The sequence below is a fragment of the Leptopilina heterotoma genome, unplaced genomic scaffold (assembly GCF_015476425.1).
Source record: "Leptopilina heterotoma isolate Lh14 unplaced genomic scaffold, ASM1547642v1 Lhet_44, whole genome shotgun sequence".
Lineage (NCBI taxonomy): Eukaryota > Metazoa > Arthropoda > Insecta > Hymenoptera > Figitidae > Leptopilina > Leptopilina heterotoma.
The window spans coordinates 660159-676002 of NW_025111084.1; the positions used below are offsets into that span (position 1 = coordinate 660159).

The 15844-nt window shown below is 21.5% G+C and overlaps 1 protein-coding gene across 1 annotated transcript in view; it reads left to right on the plus strand.

Annotated features, from left to right (window-relative positions):
• Window positions 1–4027: 4027 nt before the first annotated feature.
• Window positions 4028–15844, plus strand: part of LOC122506823 (proline hydroxylase buaE-like) — a 34467-nt gene continuing 22650 nt past the window's right edge. The window contains exon 1 of the mRNA XM_043619169.1: window positions 4028–4932. Within this exon, the coding sequence (XP_043475104.1) occupies window positions 4839–4932 (94 nt within the window). The 5' untranslated portion in view covers window positions 4028–4838. The remainder of the gene's footprint in view (window positions 4933–15844) is intronic.

The following is a 15844-nucleotide window of genomic DNA, read 5'->3' on the forward strand; positions in this document are numbered from 1 at the left end:
AGAGAAAATATTTTTTTTAAATATTCGAAATTAAATTCTTTTTCATAAGGAAATATTTTCGAAAGAGAATTTTTCAAAGAGGAAATTAATTATAAATATATAAATATTTAAAAATATAAATATTTAAAAATATAAATATATAAAAATAGAAATAGAAATAAAATGCAAATAGAAATAAAATATAAATAGAAATAAAATACGAATAGAATATAAATAAAAAATAGAAATATAAATAATAGAAGTATATGAAAATAAAATATAAAAATGTCAGAAATTTTAATTTACTAAAAAGAAATTTTTTTCTTGTCATTTTGAGAGAAAGAAAAGAAAAATTTTTTTCACGCGAAAACTGCATTGTTCATATTAACTTATTTATTGTTTAGAAATAATATATATTCCAAAGAATCATTTGAATTTCGCAGATTTTTAATATTCAAAGAGACTATAATTTAGTGTACTTTTCGTGTGTTGAACGCATAAAGAACTTTCCAGTTTCCAGCAGTCGATCTTGAAATTTATGAGTTTCACCCATACGCGAGTGTGTAAAATCCGCACAAGGACAAAAGCAATATCTTATAATTTTACGCGAAACCTTTCTTTTCATTCTTTCAATGTCAAACTTTTGTTGAGCGAGAAATATTTTTTGCAAAAAAAAAGAAAAATCCATCTTAAAATAATTTTTTAAAAATACGAAATCAAATCTTATATTCAATTCATTAAATATAATCAAATTTTTGTTTCAAATTTCGAACTTCTAAAGAAAGGAGACTTCTTTTTTAAGTTTAAAAACAGATTATTGAAAATATTTTCCAATGAAAAGTATTTTATATTCGAAAATTATTTTTAAAAAAATTTTCTGTGGAAAATAATTTAATTTCGAATATTTAAAAAAAAAATTTTTTAAATATTTTTAATAGAGAATTTTCCAAACAGGAAAACTCTTTTTTTGTATATTTTAAATTATATTATTTTCCATACACTTTATTTTTGATCCAGAATTTTCCGGAGAAAAAAATTTTTCATTTTAGTATTCGAAATTAAATAATTTCTCAAGGGAAAATATTTTTGAAGGAGAATTTTTCAAAGTAGAAATTATTTGTAATAAAATTGTTAATATAATAATATACAAAATTAAATTATTTTTTTAGGAATTAATTTTTTCTCGAAAAATTCGCATTCGAAAATATTTTTCTATGGTTTATTAAATTACGAATGTTATTTATAGAAAATTTTTTTTCTCTGTGAAAAATTCGCTTTCGAAAATATTTTTCTATGGAAAACAATTTAATTTCGAATATTTATAGAAAAATAATTTTCTCTGTGAAAAATTTGCTGTAGAAAATATTTTTCTACGAAAAATAATTTAATTTTGAATATTATTTCCAAAGAAAGAATTATCTCTGTGAAAATTTAGCTTTTAAATATAATTTTCTACAAAAAACAATTTAATTTCAAAAATATTTATTAAAAAAAGAATTTTTTCTGTAAAAAAATTCGCTTTTAAAATTATTTTTCTATAATTTATTTAATTTCGAATATTATTTATAGAAAAATAATTTTCTCTTTTAAAAATTCGCTTTCGAAAATATTTTTCTATGGAAAACATAATTTAATTTCGAATATTATTTAAAGAAAAATAATGTTTTCTGTTGAAAATTCGAAATAGAAAATATTTTTCTATGGAAAACAATTTAAATTCGAATATTTAAGAGAAAAATAATTTTCTCTTTTAAAAATTCGCTTTCGAAAATATTTTTCTATGGTAAACAATATTTAATTTCGAATAGGGTAACTGTACCAATTGTCGAGGGTTTTAGGCAACATGTGACTTTGACATTTTTTTTCTCGGAAGTAAATGCACTTTAAAATTTGATTTTTGTATATTTGGACGAAGGATCTAATAATGTTTAATATTCATATTTATTTTTTTAATATAAACTAAATTGTTAAGCAAAAAATATATTTAAAAGTCAATCGAGCAAAAGCACCATTTGTCGATGGTCTTGTGCTAATTTCTCGAGGGTCTGTTCCAATTGTCGAGGGTATGACATTTTTAAACATATAACCCAATATAACCTAACAATTAACCTGTACAGATATCAGAAAATCGAGTAGATATTAATTTTTTCGATAAAAATATTATAGAACATTACCAGAAAACAAATATATTTATTTAACTATAATTGAATAATTTATAATATCGATATAAAACATTTTTATAGTAGATGATACAGGACAGAAAATTATTTAACTGTTTTTTAAACTTTTATAAATATAAGTTAATTAAATTTAATCAATTTTGTTAATCAGACATTAATTGAAAAAATAAATTAATTTAAGTCACATTAAATTTGTAAACGAATAAAATAAACTTTTATTACAAACTGTAAATATAATGGTTAATTATAATTAAACTATAGTACAAAATTTTTTAGTTTTGAATACTGCATTTTTTTATTAATTTTTTTTCGGTCTTCCTCGTTTTTTTGGTTGATTATTTTCTGTTGGTTGTAAATTTTTGGAGCATTTTTTTTCTTTTTCTCTGTACCTATAAATGTTTGGCATTTATGTTTGACGTTTAGTAAATAAACACTTAACCATCGATAAATGGTGCATCAGCGAAAAAAGTGACTACACCAATTTTCGAGTTATTACCTCGAAAAATGGAACTGTCAAAAAAAAGGAACCAAATACCGATGATTTGCTTTTAAAAAATATTAAATATTTTTTTTTAACAAAAAAACATGCATACAAAATTAATTTAGTTCGTGTACAAAATTATAATAATAATTTTGTACACAAAAAGTCATTATAAATACGTTTAATTTGCATTTCTAAAAATCTGTTTTAATCAACCAGAAGTATTAAGAAAATGGAGATTCGTGTAAATTTCACAGCAGTGAATTATAATATTAATTAAATAATTATTTTAGTAGAATCGCTACGAAATTTGTATATATAAATATACAGTTGAAAATACAAAGATTATTTAGAAATTTTTTTTGTTCTTAAATATTTTATATTATACTATTTATCTAAAAAAGAAAATTATTATCCTCGACAATTGGAGCACCCTCGGCAATTGGTGCAGTTCCTATTATTTATAGAAAAATAAGTTTCTATGTGAAAAATTCGGTTTTAAAAATATTTTTCTACAATAAAAATTTAATTTCGAATATTTATAAATAAATCATTTTCTCTGCGAAAAATTCGAATATATTTTGAATGTATTCCATAAAAAATATTTTTCTATGGAAAACAACTTAATTTCGAATATTATTTAGAAGGAAAGAATTTTTCCTGTAAAAATTTTGCTTTTAAAAATATTTTTCAACAAAAAACAATTTAATTTCGAATATTTACAGAAAATCAATTTTCTCTGTTAAAAATTCGCATTAGAAAATATTTTTCCATGGAAAACAATTTAATTTCTAATATTATTTTCCTTCAGAATATATTTTTCCCTTTTGTGGAAAATTGTCTATTATTATTTAAAATACTTTCTTTTGGCTGGCGATAATAATTTTTTTCAAATACTTTCTGTTAGCGAACGATAATTATTTTTTGAAAATAGTTTCTTTTCGAAAATCCTTCAATTCGGATATGAAAATGTTTCCCTTCAAGTCGAAATTTACTTTTTTGAAAACAGTTTCGAAAATATTTTTCGAAACTATTTTCAAAAATGTAAATTTCGACCAAATTGATTTTGGAAAAATATTTTAGGAAAAATTTCTTCTTTTTATTTTCGTGAAGATGAATTTCGAAAGCTGCCTTCTTTTTCCAAAACTGTCTATAACTTTTTGAATAATATACTTTTTCCCAGATTTTTCTGATCATTTTTCACTATTTTTTTTTCCCCTCAAACAATTGAAACTTTCCCATAGCTACGATTCTCTCGGCTGGTTTCGGTTTACCTCGGCGTTTGTCATTCGTCAACTAGCGACATAATGATTCGTCGAAATGAGCTTTGGCGCTCTATTCGATTTGAAATCCGAGTTTAAAAGAGAGAGAACTGGAGTCACATATTCACGCAGCACACACACAAACTCTCCGACTCCGGTTTGGCAGTTCAGTTCAGTTCTTGGTCGTTCGTCGCCGAGTCGAGAAGCATAGTATGTGCCCACCAGTTCATAGCCACGTACACGATTACTTGATTCATCATCAATCCCATAATAAATTAGTCTCTTACGGTTATCGTTAGGGGTGCCACACAAAACAAAGTTTCAGTGTACAATTTTTCTTTTCTAGTCCATTTCTCCGAGATTTTTTTTGCGCGAAAAAAAAATTCCTTGGTAACAGTTTTATTTTATTCCCCAATACGTTTAAATCTTTCCCAGTGATAGTATGATATTTTACTGGATATTCTAGTGCAAAGTGCGCTTTTTATTTTATTCATTATAGTTGTTTTTTTTTAATAATAAATTATTTTCCGAGGAACTGGTGTCTCGATAATTTTTTTTTCTTCAAACGAGAAGAAGAGGGAAGAAAGAAGAATACAAAACAAGAACCGAGTCGAGAATTATAACAGGAGAGAGAAGAGACTGAGAAAATAAGGAAACGAACTGAAACTAAAAACGGAATATTCAAAAAAAGAGTTGAAGAACTAATTTTTTTTAAAGTAATAACTGGATAAATTGAAGTTTTACTTGAATTTAACTTGAGAGAGAGCAAAAATAGTGTTGAAGTAAAAGAGAGAAAAATACTTGGGAGTTTAACGAAGAAACGAAACAAACTGACGATCTGCAATTCAAATCAAATAGAAAGAAGAAATTTCGTTAAAACTTTTTCCATACTTTGAGGATTATTTGTTGTTGTTTTTTTTTTTGAGGGTTAAAAAAATGAGTTGTACCACAGCACCAATTCCTCCGACGAAGATGTGTGAGACTCTTGTCAGCCAATGCGAGATACCGATCATCGACCTCGCACACGTGGGTAAGTAGGTGTCCAAGCAATGCCAATAGAGTTTAATAAGGGCGAGTAATTCCTCTTTCATCATCTCAGGCCAGGGTTGTCATTGTTATTGTTTCTACAAAACAAAAAAAGAATATTAGTATTCACTTAAAAACTCATTAACAATATTTCATTACTTTTTCAATATAGGAAATATTGTATATTTCAAAAAGTAACCCGAAATTATAAAGGATTTTGCAAATTAATTTTATTTCTTTCAATATAGAAGTGAAAGAAATATTTCATTGGAATTTAATTAAATTCAATTAAAACTAATCGTAAATTTTAGCCAATGACATAAATTACTGATTTTATGAATATATTAAATATCCATTTAATTCGTAAATTAAATAATTCAATTATTATTTAATAGTAATTGAATAGTAATTCAATTACTATTAATATTAATATTACAATATTATTATTACAATTATTACAATACTCTACAATTAATAATATTAATTATTAATTATTAATAAAATAATTAATAATATTAATAAATTCATTACTGAAAGTAATTATTTATCCACTCAAATAATTATTTTTTATTCATTTCTAATAAAAATAAATAAATAAAAATTTTTTTCTCTATAAATAAATAATTTTCAGTGGATAAATAATTATTTTTAAGTGCCTACATATAGTTAATTACAGTAATTAATTATTTATTTACTGAAAATTAATTATCGATTCATTGAAAATTAATTGTTTATCAACTGAAAAACTCAATTTATTTAATTTATTTCTAATATAAATCTTCTATAATAATAATCGTTATTGTATTCCGTAATTCTGCGAAGAATGTTAATATTTATTATATCAAAATAATTGAATTCCTATTATAAGAAGAATTTTATTATTTATAAAACTAATTTAATTCTTGCGAAGAATTTTACAATTTATAAAGAAAATTGAATTATTTTGCAGAATTTTGTTGAAATTTTAGAAATTAATTTAATTTTTTCGAAAAATTTTATTAATAATTTAAAAGAAAGAAATATTGAATAACTTTGTGATATTTCATTAAAATTGTATGAAGAGCAATTGAATTCCTGCGAAGGATTATTTATAAAAAAATTTGAAAATAATTGAATTCCTTCAAAGTTTCTTATTGTTTATAAAAATAATTGAATTCTTGCGAAGAAATTTATTAAAATTTTCGAAAATTATTAATTACATTCTTTTGAAGAATTTAAGTAATGGAATTTTATTACTAATTTTAATTGAAAATTTCGAAAGTTATTGAATTTTTTAGAAGAATTTCTTTCAAGTTTTCAAAATAATCGTGTTTTTTTAATAATAATTGAAATTAAACATTTGATTATTGAACTTCATTTCAATTTTTTAAAATCACTTAAATCATTTAAGGAATTTTATTAAAATATTGAAAATAATTGTGAATTCTTTCGAAAAATAAATAATGGATTTGACAATAATTGAATTCTTTCAAAACATTTTTTAAATTTTTTGAATAAAATCGATTTTGTTAATAATTAATAATTTTACTATTAAACAAATTTTTTTAAATTATTGAAAATATTATTATTGGCAGAAAATTAAATTCTTTTCTTTTAAATTAAAAATTTGTTAAATGGATTTTATTATTTATGAAAATAATTGAATTCTTGAGAAGAATTTATTAAAATTTTAGAAAATAACTCAATTTTTTCGAAAAATTCTATTTAAACTTTTTAAAAATAATTAAATCCTTTCGTGAAAATATATTGAAAATAATTGAATTTCTGTAAAAAATTGTACTATTTATAAAAATAATTGTATTCCTGCAAAGAATTTTATAAAAAAATTTGAAAATAATTCAATTCCTTCGAAGAATTCTGTTATTTATGAAAATAATTGAACACTTGAGAAGAATTAATTAAAATTGTTTAAAAAATAATTGAATTCCGTTGAAGAATTTTATTATTTTAGAAAATAATTGAATTCTTGCGAAAGATTTTATTAAAATTTTAGAAAATAACTCAATTTTTCCAATTTATATTAAAGATTTAAAAAAATAATTGAATCCTTTCGTGAAAATTTATCAAAAATTGTATTGAAAATAATTGAATTTCTGCAAAAAATTGTACTATTTATAAAAATAATTGAATTCCTAAGACGAATGTTATTATTTATGAAAATGAATTCCAGCGACAAATTTTATTAAAATTGAAATTATTCAAAAATCCAAGTTTATATTTGAAAATAAAAATTAGTTAAATAATCTTTAACGTTATTCGAGATCCTTTATAAAATAAGGCAAATAAAACGAAAACACTCAGACAATGAATAAAAATATTTATTTACTCATTATCCGAATGTTTTCGTTTTATTTTCCTTATTTTGAAAATAAAAAGTTTTGTGATTTGCATAATAATAATAAAATTGAATATCCCGTCTCGCGTGATATTCAAATAATTTTCTATTTTCTATAGATAAATAATTTCTTTTCACTAGATAAATAACCAATTTTCTCCACTGAAAAGTAATTTTTCCACTAAAAATTAATTATTTATCCACTAAAAAAGCAATTATTTATCCCCGTCAAACTTTAATTAATTTATTTCTAATAAAAAGAAAGAAATAATTTTCAGTGGATAAAATAATTATTTATCTACTGAAAATTAATTTTTTATCCACTCAAAATTTTATTCTTATTTATATTTCAATGTATTATTATTCCCATATTATTTTATTCCTAAATAATAATAGAAACGTCTTGAAAAGAGACTTTTTATTTCCCCTCAAATAATCGCGTGGAAATTATGTTTTGGAGAATATTGAAAAATGTTAATAAAATCATGGTTGTTTCACTATTATATCGAGCGTGGAATAGCATTCAGCACTTGGCAAAAGCGAATCACTTTATGGATGTTTTTTTTATAGCCAATTAAATGAATATTCTAGAAACTGGAAGTGAGTTTTTGCGTTAGAAAATCAGAACCTGATGCACGAGAGGAAAAATCGATTTATAATATTGACGTTTTTATGAGAATAAAATAATAGTTTATTGCATTTTTCTCTCTATATGAGGAGATTTTTCAAATGTTTAAAGCGCTCAGTAATTGTTTTTTATTTTCTTTTTGTTATTTTTTATTTACATTTTATTTTCTTTTTTTTCTTTTTTTCATTTTCTTTTTTTTATTTTCATTTTATTTTCTTCTTTTCTTTTTTTTTTATTTTCATTTTATTTTCTTCTATTCTTTTTTTCTTTCTTCTTCTTTTTATTCTTTTGATTTTTTTTTAATGAAGAGAGAGAGAGATGAAACTACCGCGTTTGGTGCAACTGTTATAAAATTACATAACAAACTTGTGCAATGATTTATTTTCAAACTCAAAGTTATTTATAATTTTTCATTGTCTCCTTTTATTTTCCTATACGAATATTTTTAAATAAATCAATTTTCGAAAATTCAGTCTCTTAATTTGAAATTTCAATAACTTGTCTGGGAAGGTAAAAAATTTTCTTTTCCGGTTTTTTATTAAATGAATTTCATTCTTATTTCTTAAAGAAAGCGTAGGTCGTTTAGCTTTGCAACTTGGACTATTAGGTTGTACTGTGACGAAATTGACAATGCAAAAATCGTAACCGAGGCCTTTCGAAATGACGAGCAGCCAATCATTTCAAGGCAACTGGTGGCTTATTATTGTGGGAAAAACTTTTACAGAAGATTTATTCGTTATTGATAAATATTAAGGAGGCGAAGGAAAAAATCACGGAATTATTTTCTTCCTATGGGAATTTCTCTTAAAAATATTTTTCCAATTTCGTAAAAATTCGAAACAATTTAATTTTTATTTATTGATGAAAATAAACAAAATAACAAAATAGAAAATTAAAAAATAAAATGACAGAGAATAAAAAAATAACACAAAAAGATAAAAAATAACGTAAAGTGAATTGAAAAATGTAAAGAAGAGAAAAAAATAAACAAAAGAAAATAAATAAAAATAATCAAACGTAAAAAATTAAAATTGTAATTGAAAAATAATTATTTTACAGGAAGAGGAAAAATTGTCATGAGGAAAAAATTTGTCGATTTAAATGCACTAAAAGAATTCCTGAATGAAAAGCTTCCCGCGTTTATTTCTATATGCATAGATTTTTTTTTCTTGACATTGTTTTGAATCATGACGTAAAGATAGCTCACGAAGTAACATAAGAGTTACATAATTTATAACAGCTGACCAACGATTGTCATTATTTTAATACTAAATTGTTTTTATTCGAGCGCTCATTACGATTTTTTTGTCTGCAATGTTATTGTTTTGATATACAAATAGAAAAAATTTAATAACTTTAATAAGTTTGAAAATAAGAATTTATATAAATTACTATGAACTGTAATTTTGTTATTTAGTCAATTTTTTTTACCTCCAATAAAAAGAATAATAAAATTTTCAAATTACCGCCAAAAGTAAAATTTTTGATTGCATAAAATATTATAAAATATTAAAGAACTTAAAATTACAGTCAAAATTAAATAAATTTCAGAATTCAAAATTCAAATTTCATAACTTTTTAAAATTAAATAACTTTCAAAATAAAATCCAAATAAAATGAAATTCAAAAGAAAAAATTTTGTTACGAAAATACAGAAGAAATGAATTTTTTTAAATTCATAATTTTCGAAAGAAAATAATTTCCAAAATAAAAGAAATTTAAAAATAAAATTCAAAAAAAAACTTTCGTTAAAAAAATACAGAAATTGAAATAAACCCTCTTTCTGAATTCATATAATTTTCCAAAGTGAAACAATATTCGAAATAAAAATAAAGTTCAAATTGAAATCGAATTAGAGCATTAAAACACACATTTGATATTAAATTGATATTATTGATATTAAATTCATATTATTGATATTAAATTATTTGAATAAAAAGGAAATTACGCGACAAAATTTGAAAAATAAAAATTATTAATAGTGACAATTGTCACTATCTTGTATAATTCTCCATCAATATAATTGGATTTCACAATTCATATTAATACGTAAGCAGATATTTAAATATGCATATATATTATAGAAATAAAAAAAAAGATAATTTACGTAATTGCTCATTACCGAACCAACAAATGGGTCATGAATGAATCATAAGTAAAAAAAAGTATGTTAATTTATAAAGAAAAATCTAGTTATTAAAATAATTAGAAAACGTGAGACGCAAATTAAAATCCATTATCATGATCGATGATAATTTATCAACAAGAAAAATGTCTCAATTTTTCTTTTTTAAAATTCGTTTTTTAAACAGTCTTTACAAATTTTCAAAGTGGTTTCAACAATTTATAAAAAAGAAAAATTATTTTGGTCCTTTTCGAAAAAATTTAAATTAACATATAAGTTAATTCACATAACATTGAAAATATTTTAATGAATAATTTTAAATATTAAGATTTCTTTTTATCCAAATTTTAATCGATTTGAATTTTAATTGATTCAAAATTAAACAATTTTAAATTTCCATTTATAGATAAATTGTAATCCATTTTCGTTTTAAAGGTTTAAAAATTAAAAATAATTTAAAAATTTTTATTTGGACAAAAATTTTAATTTATTCAGATTTTGTTTCAAATTTCAATTGATTCAAAATTTAATGTATAAAAATTTCTATTCATTGGAACAATTCTTTTAAGAAATTCATTATTTTGAAAAATTACATTTATTTTTCTAAAATATTTTTCAAAATCTCTGCACAGAATTTTATTATTAATGAAAATAATTGAATTCTTATAAAAAAATATTAAAAGAATTGAAATTCTTTCAATTAAAATTGTACTGACGATTTTTATTAAACTTTTTTTTAATTAATTGAATTCTTTCGAGAAATTTTATAAAATCATAAAACTTCTACGAAGAATTTTATTTTTTTCGAATTAAATTGAATTCTATTAAGACATTTTACTAAAATTTTTGAAAATAATTAAATTTCTGGTAAGAATTTTGTTATTTATGAAATAATTGAATTACTAACGAGATTTTATTGAAATTTTTGAAAATAATTGAATTCTTCTGCAGAATTTTATTATTTACCAAAAAAATTGAATTCCTGCGAAGAATGCATTAAAATTAAATTAAAAATAATTGAATATTCTTCTGAAGAATTTTATTATTTACGAAAATAATTAAATTCTTTTAAGACATTTAAGAAATTCAATTATCAAAAATTTTAATAAAATTCTAGGCAAAATTTTAATCATTTTCAAAAACTTTTCTCAATTTAATGATATACTTTAATAAAAAATTCCTAAAAGAAATCAATTAGTTAAAAAAATTTTAATATACGCAATTTAATTATTTTCATAAATAATAAAAACTTGACAGGATTTAAATTATTTACAAATTATTTTCTTATATTATTCAATAATTTTCATAAATAATAACATTTTTTACAGGGATTCAATTATTTTCATAAATAAAATTTTAATTAAATTTCTTTAAAGAATAAAATTATTTTCAAAAATTTTAATGTAATTCTTTGCGTAACAGTTCAATTTTTTAAAAAATAATTTTAATAAAATTCTTCGCACAAAATCCAATTATGTTTAAAAATTTTTTAAAATTATCGTCAAAATTTCAATTATCTTTATAATAAAATTTTTCTCCGAAATTCAGTTACTTTCAGAACTATCAATAAAATTCTTGTCAGAATTTCAAATATTTTTAATACAATTTTCATCCAATTTCTCGAAAAATGCAAAATTATTCTTAAAAATTTTATTAAAATTTATTTATTCGACTATTTTCAAAAATGCTACTTTTTTCGACTTTTCCTCCAAATATTGCAATAATTTTTAGTATAAAATGGAATTTATTTCGATTTTTATATAGTGTGAAAAATAAGTATAGACAAATCTTCAAAAATTATTTTTTAATAATTTTTCTAATTAAATTTTCAAAATTTACCATAAAAAAGACTTTCAATAATTGAAATTTTGTAAAATTTAATTGAAAATAATTGATTTTTTTCAAAGTGTTTTATAAAAATTTCTGAAAATCAACTTTTGAAGAATTTTAATTGCAAATTTGAAAAATAATTGATTTCTTAAAAATTCTAATAAAAAATCTTCAAGTGTAAATTTAAAAATGGTTATTAATAAAAATTAGCATCTAAAAATTACTTTAAAAATCATTTTTAGAAAATTAATTTTAAGAATTTCTTTATTATAATTTTTAGAAAATTAAAATTAATAACTTAAAAAATATGAACGCATTTACAATTATTTAAAAAAACTGAATTTTTGTATTTCAATAATTGAATTCTCGAAGAATTTTCGGAAATTTATTTCAAATAATTGATTTCGAGAAGAAGTTTAATTAAAAATTGAATTATTCTTGTTATTGAATTTCAAATTTTTGAATGTTTTAATTTCTATAAAAAAATAATGATTAAATATTTATTTAAAAATGAAGTTCTTGATGTTTTCAAATAATTTTCGTTTTAAAACGAAAACCAGGAAAAATTCTGTTTTTTAATCCGGAAAAGTCAGGGAATTTGAAAAGAGCAAAAGCGTGGTAACTCTGAGAAAAGAAAATATTTGCGGGAAAAAGAGAAAATTTGCAGAAATGAAATATAGAATAAGAGTTGAGAAATAAAATTGAGAATTTAGTTTAGCTTTAGGGGATTTTAGGTTTACTTTTTTTGCTGTGAGGATGGAGAAGAGACAGCCGCCGACGCGACCGTCGGTTGCTTGGCAACGAGTAGCACGATACGAGGTCAGGCGCCTGGGCGCGGGGCCCGACGTCCGTTGAGGTCAGAGCCCCTTCTTTACAAAAGGCCCCACCCTGCTTCCCTACCCTCAACGATGAACCATCTATAATATAGAATACATATACTGTACATACAGGGTGTCTCATCAGAAGTGCGAGTGACACCTGCTGAGGCTCCCAGCAGCTTCCAGTTTCAGTTTACCGCTTTTCACTTCTCTCTCTCTCTCTCCTCCCTTTTATTGTACAATGTACACGTCAACCAATCCTCCGTTGCCCCAGGTCTAGGACGTTGCGAAACATTATTCGCTCTCCTTCATTTTTACAAACCGAGTTCCAACCCTTTCCATAAGCTCGAGTCTCGAAACACGAATCCGCTTCTCGCCCCATCACTGGATTTTTCACTCTGGCTCGAAACTGTAAAATATCAAATACATTTTACGATTGTCTTCCTTTTTCTTAAAATTCTCATAAAAAAAATATTAAAATTAAAAAATAAATGAAATAAATAAAAATAGAAAAAAATATTTATTCCAAAGAAAAAAACTAATCGGCTTTTTCGTATATTTTCAAAAAAAAGCAATTTTGTCTATACTAGAATTAATTCTCGCCCCTACTGATTTTCTCTGTTCAATGTAAATAAATAAAACATATTTTACGATTGTCTCCCTTTTTTACACTCTCGTAAAAAAAAAAATTATTTAATTCAGAGCATAGAATTTTATTGATTTTCGAAATTAATTCAATTGATTCGAAGAATTTTATTAATTATTTTCGAAAATAATTCAATTGATTCAAAGAATTTTTCTAAAATTGTTGAAAATAATAAAAATTCTTACGAGATATTCATAATTAAAACTGTATTGAAAATAATTAATTTCTTATAAATAATTATATTTATTTATTTATTTAAAATTTAGACGGACAAAAAAGTATATTTAAATTTTTGGAAATAATTGAATTTCCCTTTTTTTACATTCTCGTCAAAAAAATGATTTCATTCGGAGCAAAGAATTTGATTGATTTTCGAAATTAATTCAATTGATTCGAAGAATTCTATTATTTGAAAATAATAAAAATTCTTTCAGAGATATTTATAATTAAAATTGTCATCTTGAAAATAATTCATTTCTTAGGAAATAATATTATATTTAAATTTTTAAAAATAATTGAATTTCTCAGAAGAATTTTATAAAAACTTTAAATTCTTTCGAAAAATTTTATAAAAATTGTATTTATAATAATTAAAATTCTGCAAAGAAATTAATTATTTATATATATAAATTATTGAATTATAAAGATTTTTATCAAATTTTTTTTTAAATAATTGAATTACTGAGGAAAAATTTTATTAAAAATAATTGTATGCTTTTGAAATCGAATTCCTAAATAGAATTTTATTAGTTACGAAAATTATTAAATCTTTGCAAACTTACAATTTTTGAAAATAATTAAATTTCTGCGAAGAATTTTGTTATTTATGAGAATAATTGAATTTCTGCGAAGAATTTTATTATTTATGTAAATAATTGAATTTCTGACAAGAATTTTATTGGAATTTATAAAAATGATTGAATTCTTCTGAAGAATTTTATTATTTACGAAAAAAATTGAATTCTTTCAAGACATTTTACTAAAATTTTGGAAAATAATGCAATTTTTGCGAAGAATTTTGATATTTATGAGAAAAATTGTATTTTTACAAAGAATTTTATTGGAATTTTTGAAAATAATTGAATTTCTGACAAGAATTTTATTGAAATTTTAAAAAATAATTGAATTTATGCGGAGAATTTTATTATTTATGTAAATAATTGAATTTCTGACAAGAATTTTATTCGAATTTTTGAAAATAATTGAATACTTCTGCAGAATTTTATTATTTACCAAAAAAATTGAATTCTTTTAAGACATTTTACTCAAATTTTTGAAAATAATTAAATTTTTGCAAAGAATTATTGGAAGTTTTGAAAATAATTGAATTTCTCTGAAGTATTTTATTATTTATGTAAATAATTGAATTTCTGACACGAATTTTATTGGAATTTTTGAAAATAATTGAATTCTTCTGAAGAATTTTATTATTTATGAAAATAATTCAATTCTTGTGTAGAATTCTATTCAAATTTTTGAAAATAATTCAATTTTTGCATTGAATTTTGATATTTATGAGAATAATTGAATTTCTACAAAGAATTTTTTTATTTATCTAAATAATTAAATTTTTGACAAGAATTTTATTGGGATTTTTGAAAATAATTGAATTCCTCCGAAGAATTTTATTAAAATTTTTAAAAATAATGGAATAGTTTTAAGAAACTCTATTGAAAGTAATTGAATTTTAGGATTTTTATTATTTTTAAAAATAATTGAATTCTTACATATTTTTTTGATGAATTTATTTTAAATTGTATTGAAAAGAATTCAATTTTTTTGATAAATTTTATTAAAATTCTAGTTATTGTAAATAATTGAATTTTTTTAAAGATTTTTATTATTTATGAAAATACATGTTAAATTTTTGCATCGAATTTTATTAAAATTATCAGAAATTCTTGAATTTAATAAATAATAATGATTAATTAGTTAATTAGTTAATTTCATGATATTTGACTTAATTGATTTTTCAAAATGTTGAATCACTGCAAAAAATAAAATTCTGCTTTACGATTAGATTGTCTTCCTTATTTTACTTTCTCATCAAACAAATGATTTATAAATGTTTTGTTATCATTTTGAGAAAAGAAATTTTTAATTTGAAATATTTATATACTATTTATCAAAATATTGATTTAAAAAAAAGAAACTGTTCCATTTTTTCATCTATTCTAAATAAAAAGAATTCTTTCGTATTCAAAAACACAATTTCCTACAATAAGAAAATTGTTTCCCTGCAGCTACAAATTATTATTTGTCATAAAAAGAAATCGACGAGGAAATAATTAAAAAAAAACGATTTTCTGGAAAAATACCTCTGTGGAAATATTATTTGATCATAAATATTAAATACAATGAATTTTTCCATATTCGAATGGAAATTTTTCAAAAAAAGAAGAGAATCCAGTGAAATTAGAGAAATTTTTTGGAGAAAGAAAAGTAAATTTTTTTTTTGATAACATTTTCGGAACAATTAGAAAAAGAATTTTTCCCTCTCTTTTGTATTTGAATTTCGTATTAGAATTGTCTGC